At 42.6% G+C, this 26,346-nt stretch overlaps 1 protein-coding gene across 1 annotated transcript in view; it reads left to right on the forward strand.

The window, feature by feature from the left end:
* OTC (ornithine transcarbamylase) overlaps nucleotides 1-26,346 on the forward strand; it is a 139,605-nt gene that overhangs the window by 63,294 nt on the left and 49,965 nt on the right. Inside the window, exons 5-7 of the mRNA XM_077480865.1 lie at nucleotides 10,826-10,979; nucleotides 16,569-16,691; nucleotides 24,729-24,782. Of these exons, the coding sequence (XP_077336991.1) occupies nucleotides 10,826-10,979; nucleotides 16,569-16,691; nucleotides 24,729-24,782 (331 nt within the window). The remainder of the gene's footprint in view (nucleotides 1-10,825; nucleotides 10,980-16,568; nucleotides 16,692-24,728; nucleotides 24,783-26,346) is intronic.

Here is a 26,346-nt window from a genome sequence, read left to right on the forward strand (position 1 = left end):
AGAAAAGAGATTTCCCAGAACTGGCATTGGCGTGATGGTTTAAGCCAAACTCTGCCCAGGGCAAAAGGTCCACCCAGTCATCTTGGTGAGCAGAAATAAAGGCACGGAGAAAACGTTCTACATTTTGATTGACACGTTCCATTTGCCCATTGGACTGGGGATGAAAGGCAGATGAAAAATCCAATTTAATCCCAAAAGGAGCTGGACAAGGCTCTCCAAAACCGGGCAGTAAATTGAACTCCTCTGTCAGAGACGATATGGGAAGGCATCCCATGAAGGCGAAAGATCTCCTTAATGAAAGTTGTGGCAAGACTGGGAGCAGAAGGTAGACCTGGGAGAGGAATCAAGTGACACATTTTGGAGAACCGATCCACCACTACCCAGATGACTGTAGAACCTGTTGAGGGAGGCAGATCTGAGATAAAGTCCATGGCAATACAACGCCAAGGTACATCGGGCACTGGTAAGGGCAAAAGCAACCCAGCAGAGGCGGACGTGGAAGATTTGGAAAGTACACAAACCGAACAAGCTTGAATGTATTCCTTGACATCCTTATGAAGAGAGGGCCACAAATAATGACGTTGAAGAAGGTCACAAGTACGAGGTATGCCAGGATGTCCAGAGAACTTGGAGTCATGTGCCCAAGCAAGGAGTTTGGAACGAAGTGCAGGAGCTACAAAAGTTTTACCAGGAGGAGGCTGCGTAGACTGGAGCTGAGTGGTGGCTAGAATACGATGCGGAGGGATGATGGGACCAGGATCTAGGTGATTCTCAGAATCATTGACATCAAACGACCTGGACAAGGCATCGGCTCGAAGGTTCTTGGTACCTGGACGGAAAGTAATGTTAAAATTGAAGTGGGCGAAAAAGAGGGCTCAGCGAGCTTGACGTGGGTTCAAGCGTTTCGCGGATTGTAAATACTGCAGATTTTTATGATCAGTATAGATGGTAATACAATGGGGAGAACCCTCTAGAAGATGTCGCCATTCTTGAAGAGCTAGTTTAATGGCGAGTAGCTCACGGTCCCCAATGGTATAGTTTTTCTCAGCATCAGAAACCTTCTTGGAAAAGAATCCGCAAGGTTGAGACTTGCCATGCTGAGCTTGGAGTAGGACGGCCCGACTCCTACAGAAGAGGCATCTACCTCCAAAGAAAAGGATTTAGTAATGTCTGGACGTAGAAGAATAGGGGAGGAGAGGAAGGATGCCTTGAGTTTGCAGAAAGCTTCAATGGCTTCAGGGGACCAGAGCCGAGCATTTACACCTTTGCGGGTGAGCGATGTAATAGGAGCCACCAAGGTGGGGTAGTTACGAATGAATTGGCGGTAATAATTGGTGAAGCCCAAAAAGCATTGGGTGGCTTTAAGACCAGAGGGCTGAGGCCACTCGGAGATGGCCCGAAGTTTGGCTGGGTCCATGAGGAGACCTTGTGACGAGATTATATAGCCCAGGAATGGAACTTGTGTTTGTTCAAATAGACACTTCTCCAATTTTGCATATAGACAATTGTCCCGTAGACGCTGTAGCACAGTTTTTACATGAAGATGATGGGTAGGTAAAACTGGCGAGAAAATTAGACTATTATCCAGATATACAATAACACAGACATACAGAAGGTCGAGAAAGATCTCGTTAACAAAATTTTGGAAGACCGCTGGGGCATTGCATAAGCCGAAGGGCATCGCAAGATACACATAATGCCCATCCCTGGTGTTAGAGGCGGTCATCCATTCGTCTCCTTCCCAGATTCTTATTAAATTGAAGACCCCTCTAAGATCCAATTTAGTAAAGATATGAGAACCTCGCAGTCTGTCAAAGAGTTCGGAAATTAAAGAAAGAGGGTATCGGTTCTTCACGGTGATGGCGTTAAGACCCCTGTAGTCAATGCATGGACGGAGTGAACCATCTTTTTTCGCTACAAAGAAGAACCAGCAGGTGAGTTAGATTTCCTGATGAAACTCTTTTTCAGGTTTTCCCAAATGTATTCAGACATGGCTTGTGTCTCGGGGATAGATAGAGGGTAGACTCGGCCACGGGGAGGAGAGGTCCCAGGTAAAAGCTCAATGGAGCAAAGTCTCTATGAGGAGGAAGGCGATCGGCGGCCTTTTTGAAGAAAACATCTTGGAAGGATTGATATTGGGCAGGCAACATGGGAGTTGTGGAGGTCTCAGCAAGATGAATGGAAGGAGGAGGTAGCACCCTGGAAATACACCGTTGTTGGCATGGAGGGTTCCAAGCCAATACTTGTCCAGAATTCCAGTCAAGATGTGGAGAGTGTTTCTGCAACCATGGAAGGCCCAGGATGATGGGACTGGAGGATTTAGGCAATATTAGGAAAGAGATCTCCTCACTATGCAAAGCCCCAATGCGTAACTCTATAGGAGAGGAGAGAGATGATATATGCGACTTTGGTGCGATCAGTTGGAAAATGGTGGCTGGAAAGTTCGAAGTGGATGGAACACTGATTAATGAAGCCCCGACAAGCCTTAGAATCACCGGAGAACCGAGGAGGTGACGGCAGATGCAGGCAGGGATTGCCAGGTGCAGCAGGTAAGACCGAAGCAACTGAAGCAGGAGCAGGAACGGGAGGAGCTGAAGTTGCAGCGAGTTGCAGACGATCCAGACGAGAGGCCAGATCCTGGACAACCAGCATTATTTACACTGTAGACAAGGATGGATAGATGAAACAAGGAAAGCCAGGTAGTGAGCCAAGGTCAGGGCGGGCTGCAGACAACGTAATCAGAACAAGCCGGGTCGGTACACAGAAGATCAGTTCACGAGAAGTCAGGTAAAACAGGTTACACAGGAGAGCTTCAGAAACAAGTGTTGCTCAAGCAATGGCAGCAAGTTAGGGATTTAAATAGAGAAGCACATGAGGGGCTGGACGGGAAGTAGCAGGAAGGAAACATATACAGTGGTGTGAAAAAGTGTTTGCCCCCTTCCTCATTTCCTGTTCCTTTGCATGTTTGTCACACTTAAGTGTTTCGGAACATCAAACCAATTTAAACAATAGTCAAGGACAACACAAGTAAACACAAAATGCAATTTGTAAATGAAGGTGTTTATTATTAAAGGTGAAAAAAAATCCAAACCATCATGGCCCTGTGTGAAAAAGTGATTGCCCCCTAAACCTAATAACTGGTTGGGCCACCCTTAGCAGCAACAACTGCAACCAAGCGTTTGCGATAACGTGCAATGAGGCTTTTACAGCGTCCTGGAGGAATTTTGGCCCACTCATCTTTGCAGAATTGTCCTAATTCAGTTACATTAGAGGGTTTTCGAGCATGAACGGCCTTTTTAAGGTCATACCACAACATCTCAATAGGATTCAGGTCAGGACTTTGGCTAGGCCACTCCAAAGTCTTCATTTTGTTTTTCTTCAGCCATTCGGTGGTGGACTTGCTGGCGTGTTTAGGATCATTGTCCTGCTGCAGAACCCAAGTTCGTTTCAGCTTGAGTACACGAACAGATGGTCGGACATTCTCCTTCAGGATCTCTTGGTAGACAGCAGAATTCATAGTTCCTTTTATCACGGCAAGTCTTCCAGGTCCTGAAGCAGCAAAACAGCCCCAGACCATCACACTACCACCACCATATTTTACTGTTGGTATAATGTTCTTTTTATGAAATGCAGTGTTCCTTCTACGTCAGATATACTTGGACACACACCTTCCAAAGAGTTCCACTTTTGTCTCATCGGTCCACAGAATGTTGTCCCAAAAGTCTTGGGGATCATCAAGATGTGTTGTGGAGAAATTGAGACGAGCTTTGATGTTCTTTTTGCTCAGCAGTGGTTTTCTCCTTGGAACTCTGCCATGCAGGTCATTTTTGCCCAGTCTTTTCCTGATGGTGGAGGCATGAACGCTGACCTTAACTGAGGCAAGTGAGGCCTGCAGTTCCTTGGACGTTGTTGTGGGGTCTTTTGTGACCTCTTGGATGAGTCGTCGCTGCGCTCTTGGGGTAATTTTGGGTGGCCGGCCACTCCTGGGAAGGTTCACCACTGTTCCATGTCTTCGCCATTTGTGGATAATGGCTCTCACTGTGGTTCGCTGGATTCCCAAAGCTTTGGAAATGGCTTTATAACCCTTTCCAGACTGATAGATCTCAATTACTTTCTTTCTCAATTGTTCCTGAATTTCTTTGGGTCTCGGCATGATGTGTAGCTTTTAAGGATCTTCTGGTGGACCTTACTGTGTCAAGCAGCTCCTATTTAAGTGATGCCTTGATTGTGAACAGGTGTGGCAATAATCAGGCCTGGGTGTGGCTAGAGAAATTGAACTCAGGTGTGGACAACCACAGTTATAGTATGTTTTAACAAGGGGGGCAATCACTTTTTCACACAGGGCCATGATGGTTTGGATTTTTTTTCACCTTTAATAATAAACACCTTCATTTACAAATTGCATTTTGTGTTTACTTGTGTTGTCCTTGACTATTGTTTAAATTGGTTTGATGTTCCGAAACACTTAAGTGTGACAAACATGCAAAGGAACAGGAAATGAGGAAGGGGGCAAACACTTTTTCACACCACTGTATCAGGCAACAGGTGAAGGGCATCGACGCCCATAGCTGCAGAGTGCACAGAGCTGAACACCTGACAGTGGACAACAGATGCCAGCCGACCCACTGCAGTAAAGGTGAGACACAGGTCAGCTCCGCAGCTGATCTGTGACACCTTAACTGGCCATAGAAATGAAACAATGTATCCTCAGCTCACTACACATACCTAAGTAGAGTTTCAAAAATGCCCTTGGGATCCTACTTTTCTAATATACAAATTTGAATGTTTCCGTAGAGTATAAATAGCTGGCCTGGCCATTCCAACTCCCACACTGTCCTACTGGCCTATCACTATGTTAGGCAGCCTGTTGGTCAAAACGTGGCGTGGGTGATCCAGCTGTCAACAACGCTACAAAGTGCCATCATTTAAATATCAGCACTTTCTGGAATTCAGGGCACTTTAGTTAATTATCAAGCTCTGAAAATGTGTGAGTGTATGCTTTTGATTTCTGGGGCCAGCTTAGTAACATGTGCAATGTAACAAGAGTACCATTATAAAGACTGAATGATCAAAAAAGACCCTGAAGCACAAATATTTGAAAAAAAAAAAGGCAAGCACATTTGCATCTTAAAATGGTTCGAGATCTGACCTTGACCTAAATAAGATGCTGTGGCATGATCTGAAGTTAATACATGGGATCCCAAAAATATTAAGTGGTAAGGTTACAATGTTTCTCCATCAGTGGAGGCTATAGCTGTTATATTTACTAACAATTAGCAAATATATGTATTCACATACATTTTTCCAACCAGCACTGTCGATGTTTAAAGAATGTCTTCAAAATGTTCATTTTGGATAGATGAAGGGAGGGTCACCTGTCAATTGTTTTATTTTTAGTTTTTTTTTTTCTACTATCTTTGTCCCATTTCTTTTCAATTATTTTTATTAGTTTTCAATAGAAAAAATACATACATTAATATGGTTTGATGTACAGAGTGCAATATGCATTTCGATACAAAAATTACATATACATTGTAACTTGACATACCTGCCTACTTCTTTATTATTGCACAATGCGCAATACTTCTCAATGTGGATGCTACCGCCCCCTAATAGGTACGGAGCAGGAAGGGATACACTTATCATAAAAAGAGAAATCAATAAATGATCATGCTTCTGATTAGCATAGTATTATCGTATATGATAGGTTGATTGTGTATTTAACTTAAGTATTCAATAAACAAAGGGAAATAACAATATAAAGAATAAAGAAACTTAGCTGAACCTGGGTGGAAACTAGAGCACTAATACCATTTGATAGGTCACTTTCAAGGAGAAGATTAGCCTGTATTGGAGAATCTGGATGTCCAGTCCAGAGTCCCCATTGTTTATCAAAAGTTAATAACGACTGAGACCGAGTATCGAAATGTTTTTCATAAGAGTGCTGCAAATTTACCCTTTGAATTGCCTCCTTAGTATTAGGTACTAAATTAGATTTCCATTTGGAAGTGATTGTCAATCTGGCAGCTATTAGTACATGAATTACTATGCTCCTGAATTGGGTTGGAATGTTTACAATTGTAAGGGAGAGAAGGGCCCATTGGGGATATTTCTATTCCACTTCTGTCCCATAGCTAAAAGTTGAGGGATTCCTTTTTTTGTCACCAGGGTCACCTGCATTATAAACTTGTGATAAATGACAATTTTGGATTTTCTTTCACTTTCACTCTTGGTAAAAACAGTAGCAGGGTGAATTGAGAGAGTGTGTGTGGGGGGGGGGGGCACAGACAGCAATAAAAACCTGACAGCTGGTCTAACTCTATCCAAAACTATTGGAAAAAAAAACCTGATGGGTTTTACTTCCTCTTTTGCTCACTGCTGCAGCCTGCAAATTAAAAGCATAATGGGTTAGTATACATCGCAAAAGAATCCAACGATGTCCCCTGTTTGGCACCGTCCATCTTCTGGCCCTCTTCCTTCTGGGCTGTGGACTCCGGCTCTGTGATTTTCCGGAGCCACGTGACGTCACTCCTGTGCATGCGCATGGGAGCCGCGACAAACAGCATAAGGTTATGGAAGAAATGCCACTTAGTTTCCTTTCTTCCCCACGCATGCACCGTAGGGATTTTCGGCAGACTACAAGTGAAATATCTCCTAAACTGCGCATGTTTAGGAGATATTTCCACTACCTATAGGTAAGCCTTATTCTAGGCCAGGAATCTTCAAACAATGGCTCTCCAGCTGTTGCAGAACTACTCATCCCATTAGGAATTGTAGTTTGGTCGTAGTTTGAAGACCCCTGTCCTAGGCTTACCTATAGGTTGAAGTCCAAAAACTGGGTTTACAACCACTTTAAGAAATCCTGATAAAGAGCTCACAACATTTTTCTTGCAGCTGCATGTTTATTTTTTATGTTCCCAAATTTTCAATGATATAAAGTTGTAATAATCCAGGAATGAATTAAGATTTATGGGTATTAATGAACATAAAAAGCTAAATTTCTAGCTCACAAAATGTTCACTGTGTTTCTGTGAGCTTTTGCATTGGTACTAGACAGATATTTTAAAATATACAATATATTCCCTATTGACTGATTGACTGGCCACATTATTTTAGGATTCTACAGCTTTTTTTTTTTTCATGCAAAGCATGTGCAACAGCAATTTTACAAGGCAATTCAATTTTCCAGCCATAAATTGGAGCTCCAGGCAAGCATTTATTTACACATATGTGCCTTAAGTGAGATTTGTAATTCTGCCCAGCCACTTTGTGATTAATATATTTCTGCCAGACGGGCAACATCACTTTTACCTTTATCTTTCTTGACATTAAAAAATAAAGTGGCATCGCTTTTCTGCACTCAGCCTGATGACTAAGCAGCAGCACCCTGATAAGTCATCTGCACTGCCAGTCTGCACTTTCCCCCTCTCAATACATAGGTATGCAGCCGAGGCTACTAGTGCTGGTCCTCCCAGTGTGAGGTGTTGTAGGCAGGTGCGGGCATTCTTCTTGTCTGTAAAGGGCACTTACTACAGTAAAAGAGGAGTCTGTGAAGGGAACCTATCCCTTTATGAACTTCATCAGTCCTCTGTGGGAAGGTAGGTATCTGATTTGATGTCAAATTCCTCTGAGAGCTCAGGTGGCAATCTTAACAAGGGAGCCATTAAATAGGGAATCCAGCGCCATTCAGGCATGCTTTGAGCGAGTGACATTATTCTACCATGACCGTCATAACTTTGAACGTACCCTATACAACTTCGATGATGTTAAAAGTCCTGTGTGTCTGATTCTTTCTGAGCAGGTAGCCTAACTGAGGCCCCACATATAGGCTACTGTGCGAGGAGTGACAGGAGGCTAATATAAAGGCAGGATCAGCTAGTTATGCTAGATGTATGCCCAGATAAATTCAGTACATTACAATATTTTTAAAGGACTAAACAGCTTGAAATGAAATCTGCCTGCAGTTCAGCTTAAATAGTAGTTTTCTGATGCTCCATGATAGGCCACTGTCCGAACCCCCCTTTCCAGAGTATCTGTGGCATAGGCACCCAGGCCCTGCATCTCTTGCTTGATGCCTTCAGTCCCAATGCTGCCACAAGCCATGTTTCTTTATTGCCTGTGGCTGGACAGCACATGTGTATACAGTGTACATACAGTATGTGTACACAGTGTGTGTGTGTGTGTGTGTGTGTGTGTGTGTGTGTGCTTACAGTGTGTATATATGTATACATTGTGTTTTCAGAGGTGGTACTGTTGTGCTATGAATGAGGGGGTGGTGGTGACAAAAACAATATATACTCTTTACACTTGCACTGTGCATTTTACCTTCACCTGACCGCTTTAATCTGTACATTACCCACTCCTGAACCCTACACTTGGTACATTACCTACTCTAGACCCCAACACTCTGTATATGACCCCTGCACTATATACAGTATCTCACAAAAAATAGTGCAACAATCACATTTTTGTAAATATCTTGTTATATCTTTTCATGTGACAACACTGAAGAAATGACGCTTTGCTACAATATAAAGTAGTGAGTGTACAGCTTGTATAACAGTTTAAATGTGCTGTCCCTGCAAAAATAATTAAACACAGCCAGCCATTAATATCTAAACTGCTGGCAACAAAAGTGAGTACACCCCTAAATGAAAATGTCCAAATTGGACCGAATTAACCATTTTCCCTTCCCATTGTCATGTGACTCATTAGTGTTACAAGGTCTCGGGTCTTAAAGGTGTGAAAGGGGAGCGGGTGTGTTAAATTTGATGTTATTGCTCTCACTTTCTCATACTGGTCACTGGAAGTTCAACATGGCACCTCATGGCAAAGACCACTCAGAGGATATGAAAAAAAGAATTGTTGCTCTATATAAAGATGACCTAGGCTATAAGAAGATTGCCAAGCCCCTGAAACTGAGCTGCAGCATGATGGCCAAGACCATACAGTGGTTTAACAGGACAGGATTCACTCAGAATAGGTCTCGCCATGGTCGACCAAAGAAGTTGAGTGCACATGCTCATCGTCATAGCCAGAGGTTGTCTTTGGGAAAACCTATTAGTGACCTATGAGTGCTGGCAGTAATGCTGCAGAGGTTGAAGGGGTGGGGGATCAGCCTGTCAGTGCTCAGACCATACGCCGCATACTGCATCAAATTGGTCTGCAGAAGGAAGCCTCTTCTAAAGATGATGCACAAGAAAGCTGCAAACAGTTTGTTGAAGACAAGCAGATTAAGGACATGGAATACTGGAAGCATGTCCTGTTTTCTGAGGAGGCTAAGATAAATTTATTTGGTTCAGATGGTGTCAAGTGTGTGTGGGGGCAACCAGGTGAGAAATACATAGACAAGTGTGTCTTGCCTACAGTCAAGCATGGTGGTGGGAGTGTCATGGTGTGGGACTGCATGAGTACTGCCAGCCCTGGGGAGCTACAGTTCATTGAGGGAACCATGAATGCCAACATGTACTTTGACATACTGAAGCAGAGCATAATTCCCTCCCTTCAAAGACTGGGCTGCAGGGCACTATTCCATCATGATAACAACCCCAAACACATCTCCAAGACAACCACTGCCTTGCTAAAGAAGCTGAGGGTAAAGGTGATGGACTGGTCAAGCATGTCTTCAGACCTAAAGCCTATTGAGCATCTGTGGAGTATCCTCAAACGGAAGATTGAGGAGCGCAAGGTCTCTAACCTCCACCAGCTCCATGATGTCTTCATGGAGGAGTGGAAGAGGACTCCAGTGGCAACCTGTGAAGTTCTGGTGAACTCCATGCCCAAGAAGGTTAAGGCAGTGCTGGAAATAATGGTGGCCACACAAAATATTGACACTTTGGGTCCAATTTGGACATTTTCACTTAGGGGTGTACTCAGTTTTGTTGCCAGCAGTTGAGACATTAATGGCTGTGTGTTGAGTTATTTTGAGGGGACAGCAAATTTACACTGTTATACAACATGTACACTCAATACTTTACACTGTCACAAAGTGTCATTTCTTCAGTGTTGTCACATGAAAAGATATAATAAAACATTTACAAAAATGTGATGGGTGTACTCACTTTTGTGAGATACTGTACATTATACACTTGACCCTAGCACTATGTACAGTACATTACAAACACCTGACTCCTGCACCATTTACATTTTGTGCTCATGACCTCTGTATTATGTACATTACATACCTCTGGCCACTGTTATATGTTTGTTATCCACTCCTGATCCATGCTTTCTGTATGTTACATACTCCTGACAGTTGCACTCTGTACATTACATACTTCTGGCCCCTGCACCTTGTATGTAGGCTCAAGTTTTAAGTGCCTCCCAGTGTTAGCACAATTTTCCCAGACCAACAATTTACCAAGGCAGACAGTGCATACATTGTCCCGATTCTTCTTCTGTGGACACCCAAGAGTGCCTTCAAACCTTATATTTAGAGTCAGTCTAACATATTCCAGTAAAAATAATCTCCACCTTTGTTAATGGTAAGTTACAAACTACAGGACATAGGTGTGTGCAGCCTATCGCTTTAGGGTGTGCACCCTAAAGCTCAAAAACACGTGTGTGTGTCTACATATACATGACCCTGACTCATTGATCTTGATAAAAGAGAAGTAAGAAGTTGGGCTTTACCATCTTCCTGTCAGCACACAGAGCGGTAATGCTAATGCGCATGGGGTGATTATGGTGTGCCCAGGCACATTCAGCACACTCTTTGCACACGCCTATGCTGCAGGATATAATCTGTAGTATATCCTTTCATGTTGGCATACTAAGCATTATAACTCAATTTAGCACCACATTTATTGTCTTATCGTTCTATCAGGGTGCTGTCTGGCATGACTGATGCTGTTCTAGCTCGAGTTTATCACCAATCTGACTTGGAGGTTTTGGCTGAAGAAGCATCAATTCCAATTGTGAATGGACTGTCTGATGACTATCATCCTATTCAGATCTTGGCAGATTATCTCACAATCCAGGTGAGTAGCTATGACAGAACATGTATTTTTGTCCTTATTCCTTTAAAACCTCTCTGTCTAACACAAAGCACACAATCCTGGGAATTCCTTAGCAGAGTCAGTGCATATGGTGTGGTGTGCATTAAAATCAGACTTTCTCTCAGTGGGAGTTAGGTTGCAGCTCTCTGTTGCTAAGCAATTCTATACTGTGACTAATATCCTCTGCAAGCACATCAATTCCTGCACCCTTGTTCCTATTAGAAATAGCAATTTTCATTTGTGCTGTATGTAATTTGTGTGTTGTATAAATTAGGAAGGTCCTGCATTCATTAAATTAGATTTCTATTAGCACTCTGTCCTCATAATCTATTCAATAAGCTATGCTAAAGCCATATTCCAGGAATTCAGCCACTTTGTAAAAAATGCAAGCACATGATGAGTTAAGTCCAAGAAGTTGCATGCTATCGCCTGAACTAATCTCTATTATTTATAACTGACAGGTTTATGGCTCTGTCAGAACATATACTGACACTAGGGGCTGTGAGAGAGGAGAGAGAGAGAGGCACACAGAGCAGCTATGTCCACCGCTCTGCTGCCCATTCAGGGGAAGCCTTTGTGAGCGATTTCACATAATACAAAGGCTTCTTTGATTAGGCAGGAAGAAGGGTAGGGCAGGCATAGCAGCTGCACCGACTCTAATGTTAAAGATTTCTAGACCTGGAAAATCAGTAGGAGTGCAATGAAACTCACAGATGTAAATAACAGTGATAAGCCTAGGAGATATCATGCACCTCCTTGGGCTTAATTCATAGTGTGCCTTTGCTTTTACAGCTTTAAAGGAATTCAGCTTTAAATGCTCTTCTTGTTACTGATGTGCAGATGACTTTTTGCCAACAGTGAACAGTGTCCTCATCTCCATATTTAAACACTTCCCTTGATCACTGATGTATGTATAGAGCAGTGGCACACACTATGGCAAGGGGCCAGTAAAAATAAGTAGATGATCAACATCTTTACCTCTCCCTCTACAAATAACATGATGGCCATTCAGGTCCATACACATTGCTGCAGCTGCAATGCTTCACAGTGTGGAAAATTTGTAACTCCACACATCACGTTTGGCAGTTGGTGGCATAATTCACCCATTGAAGTCAATAGGGCCACGCTCCAAATGTGTACCAAATGGTTGGCATAGGATTGCTGCCTGGTAATTCAGTGTAAATATCCCCCTTTGAATCGCAATAAAAAAGAAAAGGCATTTAGAGGTGGCAATATCACCCCCTGAACCCTTGAAACCATCTTTTAACTGCCCCAGAAAAGATATCCACTGCAGATGCTCACTGCCTGCATTCTTTAGGTTTGATATGTTGATACAATAATAGCAGCCTACAAAAACACTTTTAAAGTGGAAACAAACCTGTCAACTTTATTGTTTCTCAGAAACAGTTACATTCAAGGCATGCCGTGAATGCTATCACAGTTGCTTGTGCTCTCAACCTGTCAAGCCATCAAATGGTGCCATAATTCACAGCATGTGCAGCACCATGGCAATTGCAGATCAAACAGAGGCTAAGATGGCAGCTTCTTTGGCTGGAAAGGACAGGATATTTTAGGGTATCAATGATTATGGGATGAATATCAGTATACATATTTCAGTACTTCCCTGGTCCTACTGTTTTGTCAGAATGATAATGGTTATTGGGCAACCCAGCTAACGGAGACCCCCTCTGCTCCCACTCCCCCCCACCTTTCCTTAGAAGATCTAACACCCCTTTCACACCAGGGCATTTTGCAGGCGCTATAGTGTTAGAAATAGCGCCTGCAATCCGCCCTAAAGAAGCTGCACCATTGTGTGTAGTGTGAAAGCCCCGAGGGCTTTCACACTACAGCGGTGCGCTGGCAGGACGTCAGAAAAAAGTCCTGCCAGCAGCTTCTTTGGAGCGGTGAAGGATCGGTGTGTTTACCGCTCCTCCACCGTTGCTCCCCATTGAAATCAATGGGGCAGCACTCTAATGCCGCCGGCAAAACGCCGCTATTGCGGCATATTTCCGGCGGTTTTAACCCTTTTGCGCCTGCTAGCGGGGTGTAAAAGCGCCTCGCTAGCGGTCGAAATGCGCCGCAAATCTGGTGGTAAAATGCGCTAAAAATAGCGGCGTTTTACCGCCGACGCAAAGGGCGGTGTGGTGTGAAAGGGGTCTTAAGGTCAGGACGACTACTGAACCCTGCAGCTGTCTCCTTATTTCCTATGATAGTTACTGCTATAGTGCTATCTAGTGGTCAAATGCTGAATTTTCCATGTTAAGTGGATTAAAACATTCGATCAACACAAATTCAATTTTTTTTTCTGCCCTATTAAAAAAAAAATACACCCCTATGAGGATGTACTTAAAAAATAGCTGAGAACAGTTTTTGCTCAACATTCTGATTCAAACACTCTCAGACGCTGAACATTAGTCCTAGCAGTACAAAAGTTAGGAATATATCAAGTATACCGTTCAATAAAATAACATTATTAAACACAAATTATGCAGTATATAAATAATATGTTTACATGTTTTTATAATTGTAGCTGCGCACCTGCAAATGAATGCTGCATAATTCATTCATACTAATACTATAAACACATAATTTACTAGCGTCACAATATAGTGCATGCATAATAAATAAAATATAACATGTATCATTATAATACCAGCAGTATTTCTTGCATGTAAGCACTTGCAACTGGACTTTGAGACACGCAGCGATCGAATGTGCAAATATTGTTTTTTTTTCAAACCACTCTTTGTAAACATACAGTGGTGTGTAATGGCCTGGGCCTAGCAGCTTAGGAAGATTGACATTATTAAAACACTTCTATTCTGGATCAATGAGTCAAAATACTAAAGCCACTGAATTGGCATGATTTTATTTCCAGAAGAAGGTCAACATGACAATCCCCAGCTTTTCTAGCTCATGTTATTATTTAAAAATATATATTTCACTTGTGGCCTGGAAACTGACTTTTTGTTTTAAACTGTTTTATTGATATTTGCAACACAAGGAATACAATAGAATACAACAGATAATGATCAGTATAAGTGTACCAATAACTCATCAACATCATTTCTGACAATATAAAAAGTCAATTATATTTTGCAAATTTTTGTAATAGATTAAACCTTCCTAGAAATTGACTTGGCAGTGTTGGTATTGTAAGTGTAGCACTAACCCCCTAAGGAACAGAAAATTAACTTGACCCCTTTGGCACAACTGTGTAGTAATGTTAGTGTAAAACCCAATGATAAAGAGCAACACAATAATGACACAATATATTGTATATTTACCGTCCCCCAGGTATCCGTCACTCCACCAGCTGTAGCAACAGATAGAATCTTACACCAATTGTAAATTAACCACATAAACAGTTTACTGAGAGAAATTTGTTCAATACATTAGACACAACGATAATCCCAATATAAAGAATAAAAGTAATAACAATCAAAGTGTAGGTGAAACCCAAATCTCAATAGTCACTTGAGAAGAATATGCAGACAGGCCAATATGATAAATTCCTTATATTGAACACAGTCCCACTCCCTCCTCAGAGCATATACACATTGAATAGGCAGTACACTATCAGATACAATGCAGCAGTGTAATACAGTACATATATTTATGTCATGTGTCCAAGGGCTCCCCCTAGATTGTAATGCAGTTTTCAGGATATGTATAACAATGTAAGAATGCTTTATAGTGAATAGTAAAGTCTCTTGTCTTCTTCCTCTTCAGCTAGCTTATTAAACTGCAGTATTTGTAATCCAGGAAACAAGTGAGTAGCAAATCATAGCACGCAAAGGTGATAGTTACATAGTAGCTACACCTGATGTGTAGATAACTGTGTGCTCAGTTATATAAATCACCTGTAGAACTTCTTCCTTGCTGAAACATGCAACTCAAAATTAGCTCTGTAGTACAGGGAAAATGAACTCTGAAGTTTTCACACAGTCTTTGAATAAGTGAAACCACTTCTGTGGGACTACAGGTCTCACCAGCCATCTGAGACCTATTTGCACAGTAACAAAGCATTAAATCAATCTGGGCAAGTGCCCACTGACCACACAAGGCCCAGATGCTTGTACTGCTCCGCTTCTGATATCTCAGTCCCTCTCCAAGCTGGCGGCATCAAACCACACCCTTCTTCTGATGGTTGGTGACTGCAATGCAGGAAACTTTAGGGTTATCTTGAGCTCTCCGATCCGTCAACACGCTGATCCAGCACACAGTCTTCCGGAATTCCTTGGAGGCCACACAATTCCGCTCCGCGCCACACAGGCCGCAGTCTTTCAATCACACCCCACAGCTCCCTGCAGGCAGGTCTTTAATGGCATCCCAGCCAGAGACAGAAACGTGCCACGCCTGTCCCTTATATCTCCTTACCCACCAGACTGTTTGGTGGCTTGGCCTTGTGGGTAGGTAAGTGGGGTATTGTGGGTAGGTAGTTCCTTGAATAGTTTTAAACATATGAGTCACTTCCTTATTCACTATATCTCCCACAATGCTTTGTATTATGACTTAATGAAACACAAACAAAAGTCTTAGTAACATTAATTAGAATGGACACTAGAGGGTGCCAAGCTATTGTTTAAAGAACATTGCATATTTACATAGTAACTTAGATGGCAAACACCCCTGTTAGGATTAAGTTCACCTGCTGGTGGCACTATCCTGCTCTGGGCTATTTGCTGCAGTTCCAGTGTCCACCAGAAGGTGTCACCCAGGAGCCAGCAGCCTGGTGTAATCAGGCTAATTAATGTTCAGCTGCCTGGGGGCTACTTAAGGCTTTTCCTCCCTTCCCCTGGCGTGTCATGATTCTGGTCCCTTCCTTGCTGGCTGTGTCTAGCTTGATCCAGTCTGTACCGCTCTGCCGTGTTCCTGCCTTGCTTCTATTTGAGTACCCTGTTGAGATCCCCCTTCCGTGCAACATTGCATTCTCTTATCCTTTAGATGGTTTTTGTATATAGTTAGTAGTTAGGTTCCTTTGTTATTTGTCTTTTGGGGTTTGTTTATGTTCACATTTTACTGTGTGCTGTGTTTGCTGTGTTAATGGTTTGCTGTGTTTCACTATAAATAAATATCACTTTAATATATATATATCCTTTGTTTGGTCTCAGTTCCCTTGTGTAGCTACGTGTCTGGTCTCCCTAGCTGCTGATCTTGACAACCCCTGTGCTACATAAGCCATAAAAAATGTGTTTTTTAGACCTCTTTTCTCAGAGGTCTCATGCAATAGCGGATATATTGTATATTATAAGGGCTGGATTTAATATTAGGAACAGAAAGTATCACCCCCCATAGTCAACAGACAAGATTAGGTGACTTTTCCCTATTTATTAGTGGAAATAGAAATCTCATATAGGCTTATTTGCATGTTATCACCATATTGTATGCCAAGTCAGGACCAGGAAATGTTCTTTGTAAATGAAGGGACACTAGAAAATGAAAGTTACTTAGGGAGCCAAAACGGATTTGCCTATGGTCTCCAATGGTGGAAATCTGCCCTGCATTATTGTACTATTATAGGAGTTTTATTGTTACCCCTCCTGCTCACATTTTTAATTTTCTAATCAGGAACACTATGGCCATTTGAAAGGACTGACCATATCCTGGATTGGTGATGGAAACAATGTCCTGCACTCCATCATGATGAGTGCTGCAAAATTTGGAATGCACCTACATATTGCAACACCAAAGGTAATGACACATGTCTTTCAGTGCCTTGTACTATAAGTGATCAGATGCTTGCAGCTTGTACAATATATACTAACAGTTCTAATATTTTAAATATAATTTAGGGAAGAGAGGATTTATAGCAAAACATCTGTAATATGAATAATTAACTTTAAACTCGAGTATGGAAAGGCAAGGTTTTTAGGTTTGCTAGATTTTTATTGCTGTTTCTGTTCCTTGTGGGTCCCATATATTACTTGAGCATACAGGCATACCCCACTTTTAAGTACACAATGGGGTTTATTTACTAAAGCTGGAAAGGGCAAAATCAGTCTCACTTCTGCATACCCTGTTTCCCCTAAAATAAGACCTAGCGTGATTGTCGGTGTTGGCTGCAATATAAGCCCTACCACCCAAATAAGCCCTACTCTGTTTCCTCAAAAATAAGCCCTACCCTGAAAAGAAGACCTACAAGGACTTTAACTAGGGCTTATTTGGGGGGTAGGGCTTTTATTGCAGCTATCACCGACAATCACACTAGGTCTTATTTTAGGGGAAACAGGGTAGAAACAATGAGCTTCCAGGTTTTATTACCAAAGCTTAATTGAACAAGCTGAAGTTAGACGCTCATTGGTTTCTATGCAGAAGTGAGCCTGATTTTGCATTTTTCAGCTTTAGTAAATAAACTCCATTGTGTACTTAAAAGTGGGGTATGCCTGTATATTGTTAGAAGGAATACTTTCAGCAACTGACAGTGGATTTATGTAACATTGAGCTCAACATCAGAGTAATTTATTCCATATTAGGATCTATAAACTTTCTAAACAAAGGGTGGTTTCATGTCATTCAGACTTAAAGGGAGTTGGACTGTGGCCAGTGGGAGTAGAAAATACCAAGCGGGAATGGGAGTAGACAATGTCTCAGGCTTGGTGGTCAGTGGAAGTAAAAAAATAAAATAGAAACTATAGTCAGTAAGAATGGAGGCTCATCATTGGTATTAGTGGAAGAATGAATGCCCAGTTATTTATATAAATGGGAACAATTACCCCCCACCATTAGTGTCAATACAAAGAATAGTGGCCCATCATTGGTATCAGTGGAAGGAATTATGCCCCATAGTTTGTGTCAGTGGGTTGACTAGTGCCCCACTGTTGTTCGTATCAGTGGGAGAAACGGCGTGCCAAGGGCCGTATAAAGGCAAACAAAGAGCCGCATTCGGACCATGGGCCACAGTTTGAAGACCACTGTTCTGTATTATACAATCACAATTTTATTTAATTAGTGCATCAGACCTTTACAGTTACCAGGTCTCGAAAGCACTGTAGGGGGTAGAATTTCCAACACTTCAGGGTAAAAATACTGGCTTTATCATCCTTTTCCTATTGATAACAAATCACACATTTACCTGTCAGGTGGAAAACCGGATAGGAGGCAGCTGGCTGGCAACGTCTGTGCGCTCGTAATTATTAGTTAGGAGTAGTAAATACTACACTTTTTTTTTTATTACCAAAGCTTAATTGAACAAGCTGAAGTTAGAAGCTCATTGGTTTCTATGCAGAAGTGAGCCTGATTTTGCATTTTCCAGCTTTTTTTTTCCAGTCAGGTGGAAAACCGGATAGGAGGCAGCTGGCTGGCAACGTCTGTGCGCTCTTAATTATTAGTTAGGAGTAGTAAATACTACACTTTTCTGGTTTTAGGAGCATAAACCTTTCTCAAGCATGGTTCCTGTAGAGAATATATGTCAAACACAAGGCCCGAGGGCCAAATTCGGCTCCCCAGGTCTTGTCATGTGGCCCTCACAACCAGTAATTCAGAATGTGGTAGAACTGCACTCTGAGGTGAGGCAGAGCTGCCTACACAGGGTGGTACTAAAGCCGCCTTCACAGGAAGGTACTAGAGCCAGATAGGAGGAAATAGAGATGTGAGGAAGCTTTGGGGGAGGGGGTTGGGATTCCACACTGTGCATAGCCCAACCCTACACCATGAACTCTGTACACAGCACACCCCTGAACTAGGTAGCATACCCCTAAACCCTGCACTCTGTACATGCTGCATCCCTGAATGCTGCACTCTGTGTATAGGGCACCCCTGAACCCTGCACTCTGTATGTAATGCACTCCTGAACCCTGCACTCTGTACATAGTGCACCCCAGATACAACTGGCCCTTTGTGGGCAACCAACTGCTAATGCAGTTTGTGATGAAATTGAGTTTTAGACCCCTGCTCTAGAGGTTACTAGGGGTTCCCTAAGCAATAAGCAATTTCTAATTCTCAGATAAACAACTACTAATGCAAATGATATTTTCAGCTACAGTATCTGTAAGTGAGGGATTCTTCCCAATGTCTACCCATGTATGGGTCATTCTTACTTCTAACTATCACACCAATGTACTGTGACTGGTAGATATAGTAAATATTAGCAAAGCTTCCCAGAGACCGGAAAATTATTTCAAGGATTCCGCCATGGTAAAAAGATTGACAAAGGCTGCTCTAAGGAATCCTTGCACTTTTTTTATATGTACATTATTATATAATTGTATATCATTATATAATATGCCTGATTGTTGCTATTCCACTATTTATATTATTTCACAGACTTATTTTATTCAACACTGTGAAGAGAAAATATCCATTACTGGTGTGACAAAACATGTTTTCTGTCAATGTGTTTTCTTTTGCTGTGCCATAGTAACATTTTAACAATACAGAAGTGTAATTTTCATGCCCCATAGCTCCAAGACTATGGTTTATCCTAGAGCCAAGATACATTTAGTTAAAAGTTTTCTTTCTGTGTAGATCTGTCATAAATCAAGCATGATTACAGTAAATAGCAGACAGAAACAACGTGGAAATCACATTACAATTTATATTCATGCTTCCATTGCTAAGTAACTGAAATATCAACAGTATTTGTGTTAAAGCCCAAGGACAGCCAAAATATATTTTCTGGTTTTGGATTGCAAGGGAAAGGTTTATAACCACTTTCAGATTTTATTGCAATCTTTGTCCCCGTTGAGATTTCCTCCTCACTTCCTCTCCAGGTAACCGAGCATGAAGTGAGTTGTCAAAGGAAAGGCAGTAAAGGAGAATCTCCCCTATGGCTACAGTAAGAACAGCAAAAACCATTTAAAGTTTTAAAATTGTCCCTTACCCTCTCTATCCAAAACCAAGAATATACCTTGGCTGGAATTGTGTTAGGGCTCTGTCTATGGCATAAATTATCTGAGAGTGGGGGGGGGGGGTGTCTCATCCTGAACACTGGCAATATTTTTTCAAAATGCTAATAATCAATTTAGTATTACATCTGGACACGGAGAGACTTGGCAGAAACACCTTGCTGCATCTAATCAGGCATGTCCTGTTTTCTTGATGTTTCCTTCTTTTTTTTTTTTTTTGTTAAATGTCTTAAATAACTAAACCTAAGAACAAAAATGTTATATATTACAGCTCACAACACTTAGGTGGGGCTGCATTTGTTTTCTTTTTTCTTTAAACCTAAGAACATTTTTAGCAAATACAGAAAATAAACTTTTGTTAGCAGGGCGCCTCCTAACGGCATTCTGGAAAACTACAAGTCATAACCGCTGACCGGTAACTCAACTTCAGTGTGGGTTGGTGCCACCCTTACACCAGAGGCTTCATTACACTTCAGGGCCTCACATACAATTTTGGAAGGACTGCATCTCATCTTCAGTCAGTGACATATTCTATTCCTACCTGTTCTGACATATAACTCAGAGGACATTTTGAGAAAATAGCACAGAGTTGTCACCAGCTTGTCATGACTCATCACATGCACCTAACTGTATTCTACCCATAGCTTTGCACACCATGACTTACAGGCTCAGTCTTGCTTTGAGACCCTGCCATGAAGTAAGGTCTATGAACTATTAATTTACCCCTCACAACCAAAACCTCCGTCCCCAGGCACCGCCACTGTTTCCTCTGCCAGCTGACTGCTTCTCCTTCTCTCTTCTTACTTTTTCTTAAAAGGTTACCTTTAATATTCACTGTATACTCATAATCCAGAGGGTTAACCATGGCTTTACTTCCCAATTCTTCAGTTCTTTAGATACACCAAGAATACACTGTAGCTGTGACCTACTTGTTCCCCTCCATCATTAATGGAGGCCAGGCAACATCTTCATTAAATAAGAACTTGTTTTACTAAACAAATTTGTAAATTTACAATTGAGCTAGTAAATATGACATTCAGCATCACAGAACTGTTGCTTATATTTAAATGGCTGTGCATTGCTTAACATTTGGCTGTGCCGACCCCTCTAGTGGTGTTGCTCATACTTTACAGTTAGGAAAGTCCATACACAGAAAGTCTATTCATAAAGGTGCCCATGATTCAGTCCAATTAAAGGTTGGCGCTGCCAGTAAATCAGCTTCCATGGTTCACAGGTCCTCACTGTATTGCTTCTACAAGAGCAGCTTTCCCTATATATACACTATAGCCTTCAAAAAGGAAAGTGACACACATATGGGGGAAGACATGTCATAATGACAAAGACATTAACCCCCTGCATGCACCAGCCAACAATTAAAGACTCATAACACATAATAACTTTATACAGAATCCCAAAAAAGGCCTCACTGGACCCTACCAATCTTAACAACCTAAGACCGACCTCCTTACTCCCTTTTGCCTCCAAACTCCTTGAACGTTCAGTCTACAACCGACCGAGCGACCATCTCATTGAGAATAACCTTCTTGATCCCCTTCAGTCTGGATTTTGTCCACAGCACTCCACAGAAACTGCTCTCCTAAAACTCACAAACAACTTACTAACAGCTAAAACCAACTTTCATTATTCTGTAACCTTACTCTTGGACCTCTCTGCTGCCTTTGATACAGTTGATCACCCCCTCCTCCTCAGAAAACTCAATTTGCTTGGTATCCATGGCTGTGCTCTCCGTTGGTTCGAATCTCACCTATCTCACCACACTTTCAGTGTCACAACGCTACTTCCTCCTCTCCAACCCCTCTTACCGTTGGGGTTCCACAAGGTTCTGTCCTTGGACCTCTACTATTCTGGATCTACACATCCTCCCTGGGTCAGATGATAGCCTCCTCTGGCTTCCACTACCATTTATGCATGCTGATGACACCCAAATCTATCTCTTTACCCCTCAGCTCACCCCATCAGTTTCCTCACACATCACTGATTTTCTAACAGACATATCAGCCTGGATGTCACACCACTTCCTCAAACTGAATCTATCTAAAAGCAAGCTTATAACATTTCCTCCCCCACGTGCCCCTTCCCCTGACTTCTCTGTCAAGATCAATGGCACAACTATCAGTCCATCTTCACATGCCAGGGTGCTAGCGGTAACCCTAGACTCTGAACTGTCCTTTTAGGTCCACATCCAATCCCTGTCCAAATCATGCCAACTTAGCCTCCGCAACATCTCTAGAATGTGCCCCTTTTTAACCAATGAAACCACCAAGCTTCTAATTCACTCCCTGGTCATCTCTCGCCTCAACTACAGCAACTCACTCCTCATTGGACTAACATTACATAGACTATCCCCCTTCAGTCCATAATGAATGCTGCTGCAAGACTCATCCACCTTACCAACTGTTCAGTGTCCTCCATCCCTCTCTGCCAATCCCTGCACTGGCTTCCTCTCACTCAACAAATAAAATTCAAAGTATTAACAATAATTTACAAAGCCGTCCACAACTCTGCCCCTAGCAACATCACTAACCGAGTCTCAAAATACCAACCAAGCCGCTCTCTTTGGTCCTCCCAAGACCTCCTGCTCTCTAGCTCCCTTGTCACCTTCTCCCATACTCGCCTACAGGATTTCTCCAGAGCTTCTCCCATCCTTTGTAACTCCCTACCCCAATCTGTCTGACTGTCTCCTAATTTATCCATCTTTAGGTGATCCCTGAAAACCCTTCTCTTTAAAGAAGCTTATCCTGCTTCTAACTAATACACTCTTTTACCTTAAACATCAGCTCATCCCCCACAGCTATTACCTTTTGTATCAATTGACCCTCCCTCCTAGATTGTACGCTCTAGCAAGCAGGGCCCTCTGATTCCTCTTTTAGCAATTTGTAATGTAACTGTAATGTCTGCCTTCATTTTGTTAAGTGCTGTGCAAACTGTTGGCGCTATATAAATCCTGTATAATAATAATAATAATACAAACTGTTCATGCCTACACGTTAACCTTCACACTTCCTATGAGCAGCAGCGAAGAATACCTCCCTTATTAGCTATCTCCTTAAACAACCTATTGGCCTGCAATAAATATTCAGTGTAAAGTGTGTAAAACTTGTAAAATGATGACCTGCACCCCCCCCCCCCCCCACCCACCCATCCTCTCGAGCATAAATTCTCTTCCATTCCTCAAATTATCCCCCAGTACAACCCCCCCCCCCCAATTCTCCCCTTAAAATCCCCCCAGCACAAATCCTCTCTAGTTCTGGTACAAATCCTCTCCCCCAAATCCACCTCCCACCACAGCATCCCCCATCCCAGCACAAATCCTGTCCCCCAAATCCCCTCTCCCAGCACAACCCCCCCATCCTGGCACAAATCCTCCCCTCCCCCAATACTCTCCAGCACAAAAACTCCTTCCCCCAAATCCCCCTACCAGCACAAATCTTGTTGTGGTCGGAGGTAGAGGGGAGGCTTACACCACTAAGGGACCATCCACCTTGTTACCAGGGACCAGCATGAGTAGCTGAAGCAAGTACCAGAGCAGTATTCTCACCAACCGGGGACGGTGAAGAATTGGGAGACTTCACAAGGTGTCAAGCCAGGGACCCAGCCAGCAGAGGTGATGCTTGCAGAGCAGCCTTGCGTGTAAAGCCAGGGACCGAGCAGGCCAGTGGGGTGAAGCTTAAGGAGTATCTGTGAGTGCCAAGCTAGGGACCCAGCAGGGACGCAGGGGTGGCACTTGGGGAAGACACTCAGAAGATTGGAAGAGCTCAGGAGATTCAGTAGCAGTGGATCACCAAGTCTAGTGAGAGAGATTGGGAGCTCAGTTGAGTGAAGATCTACAAGAGGAGACTGTAGAGGAAGTGAAGGAGTTCATTGTAACCTTTGTTTGAAACTGTTGAAGATTGTAGCCATAGGAGACAGCATGTCTACAAATGTTGTGTCCGGCTGAGTGCCTTTCCCTGCATGGCTGTCTCTACCTATAGAAGTCTTGGAGTCTGCCAATTAACATTGCAACTACTAAAGGGTGTCCTGGCCCTAACCCTCTCCCCCTCAGTTCTGTTTAAGAGACAATACATCTCTTTGCATTCAAGAAGTATCTGGCGCCATGAATCTATCTTGCACTGCACTCACCATGCCATGTAACCCACTCTACAAAGCTATCCCTAACTCTAGAGGTTCTCATTAGACCAAAGGGGGTCTGGGACTTGGCTACACACAACATCTGACATTGTGTGTCATAGTGTAAATAGGGCCCAGAAATGATATCTGAGCTTCTTTGCCATGTTTGTCATACTTAGAGCAGTCCATGTATGACAGTGTGAATGGAGGCTTAGAGCAGTCTTACCACACCAAGATATAAGATGGCAGTCTTATAAAGTATTTGTAATCATAAAGCATTCCCATGGATTTAATAAACAAATCTGTACAGCTACAAAGGTGGAAATGGCTAGGCATGCAGTGGATGCTGTTTTTCCCCTAAGAAGAAGAAGTTGTCTGTCCCTCTCGTGAACAGGGACAAGCTTGGTGAATGAATACATGGATATGTTGGAATCATTCAGCCATGACATGGTAGCCAATCATTACAAGGTAAGGCAAACAACCAACAAAGGGATTATAACTACACTAATACCTAATTAGAACAAAAAAAATTAAAGTGTATAATGGCTTTAAAATACAAATCTAGATTTTGTTTTTAATGTCATCAGTGTTTTCATTGGCATGCTTATTCATTACACGCTGCAGTAAAAAATGTATCTATACATACAGTATATCTGTAATTTGAGGGACACTGCACATTCTCATTCTCCCCATTTCTGGAAAATTCATCTGGAATATAAAAAGACTACTAGTAAGCCCTATTTTTTTTCTTTTCTAGGGATATGAACCAAACTCTTCATTAACAGAGGCAGCTAAACAGTTTTCGAAAGAGGTAAATAAGTAAACCATAAAATGGTATATTGTCATCTTTGTGCCTCAAACAATGAAAAAAATCGAAGCCATGTTATGTGTGCTGATACGTTTTATTTAGCATTATGCTAGGATAAACCTTGTGCTAAAACCTCTTTCTAATTTTGGATAGGGTTAAATCGTCTATCAACTTATTACTGTCTGTATTTCTTTTTGGTTTTCCCATCACATCAGATGACACTACCTGTCTACAGGACAAGAAGTGAAGGGAATTTTTCCGTTAACCACTTCAATACACTTAAACACCTTCCTGCCCAGACCAATTTTGAGCTTTCAGCGCTGTCGCACTTTGAATGACAATTGCGCGGTCATGCTACACTGTACCCAAATGAAATTTTTTATCATTTTTTCCCCACAAATAGAGCTTTCTTTTGGTGGTATTTGATCACCTCTGCAGTTTTTATTTTTTGCGCTACAAATAAAAAAATACCGAAAATGTTGAAAAAAAATATGTTTTTTTTTTGTTTTAGTTTCAAAACTTTGTAAATAAGTAAGTTTTCTCCTTCACTGGTGGGCACTTATGGGGCTACACTGATGGGCACTGATAAGGCGGCACTGATGGGCACCAATGATGTGGCACCAATGAAGTGGCACTGATGATGTGGCATTGATGGACACTGATATGTGGCACTGATAGGTGGCACTGATGGGCACTGATAGGCGGCACTGATGGGCGACACGGATGGGCACTGATAGATGGCACAAATTGGCACTGATAGCTGGCACGGATTGGCATGGATGGGCTGCACAGATGGGCATGGATAGGCGGCACAGATGGGCATGGATAGGCGGCACAGATGGGCATGGGTGGGCACTGATAGGTGGCATGGATGGGCACTGATAGGCGGCACAGGTGGGCACTGATAGGCGGCACAGGTGGGCACTCATAGGTGGCATTGTATTATGTTATACTGTACTAATGGATGCCAATCAGTGCCAAACAATGCATGCCAATCAGTGATGCCCATTGTGGGCACTGATTGGCATCCATTATGGGCACTGATTGGCATCCATTGTGGCACTGACTGGCATACCTGGTGGTCTAGGGAGGATTACCTTTTGCTGGGCATCCCTGGTGGTCTGGTGGTGTCCCTGGTGGTCCAGTGTGGGCATCCTCGGGGGGGCTGTGCTGATTATCGATCAGCACAGACACCCCCTGTCAGAGGAGCAGCCGATCAGCTCTCCTCTACTCGCGTCTGACAGACTGACACTCCGCAACAACGATCGCCGCGATGCGCGCCCCCGGGGGCGCGTAGCGGCTCATAATCCTGATCACGTCATATGACGTCTGATCAGGATTATGCAACCACTTTGCCACCGTCAATTGCCTATAGGGCGGGCGGCAAGTGGTTAAGGAGACACAGGCAACAATAAAAAATGAGACAGTGATTATAACGCTTCCCCACTCTTTTAAAAAGTAAAGAAAATTAAGTTTAATGTTGTGTTTGTCCCTATGAGAAAGATTCCCGCTCACCACATCTCATGACTGAATGTGATTCCAGGACATAATGTGGTTTATTCTCTTG

The sequence above is a fragment of the Lithobates pipiens genome, unplaced genomic scaffold, assembly GCF_037356315.1.
Source record: "Lithobates pipiens isolate NorthernLeopardFrog02 unplaced genomic scaffold, aLitPip1_a1.2 Scaffold_16, whole genome shotgun sequence".
Classification (NCBI taxonomy): Eukaryota; Metazoa; Chordata; class Amphibia; order Anura; family Ranidae; genus Lithobates; species Lithobates pipiens.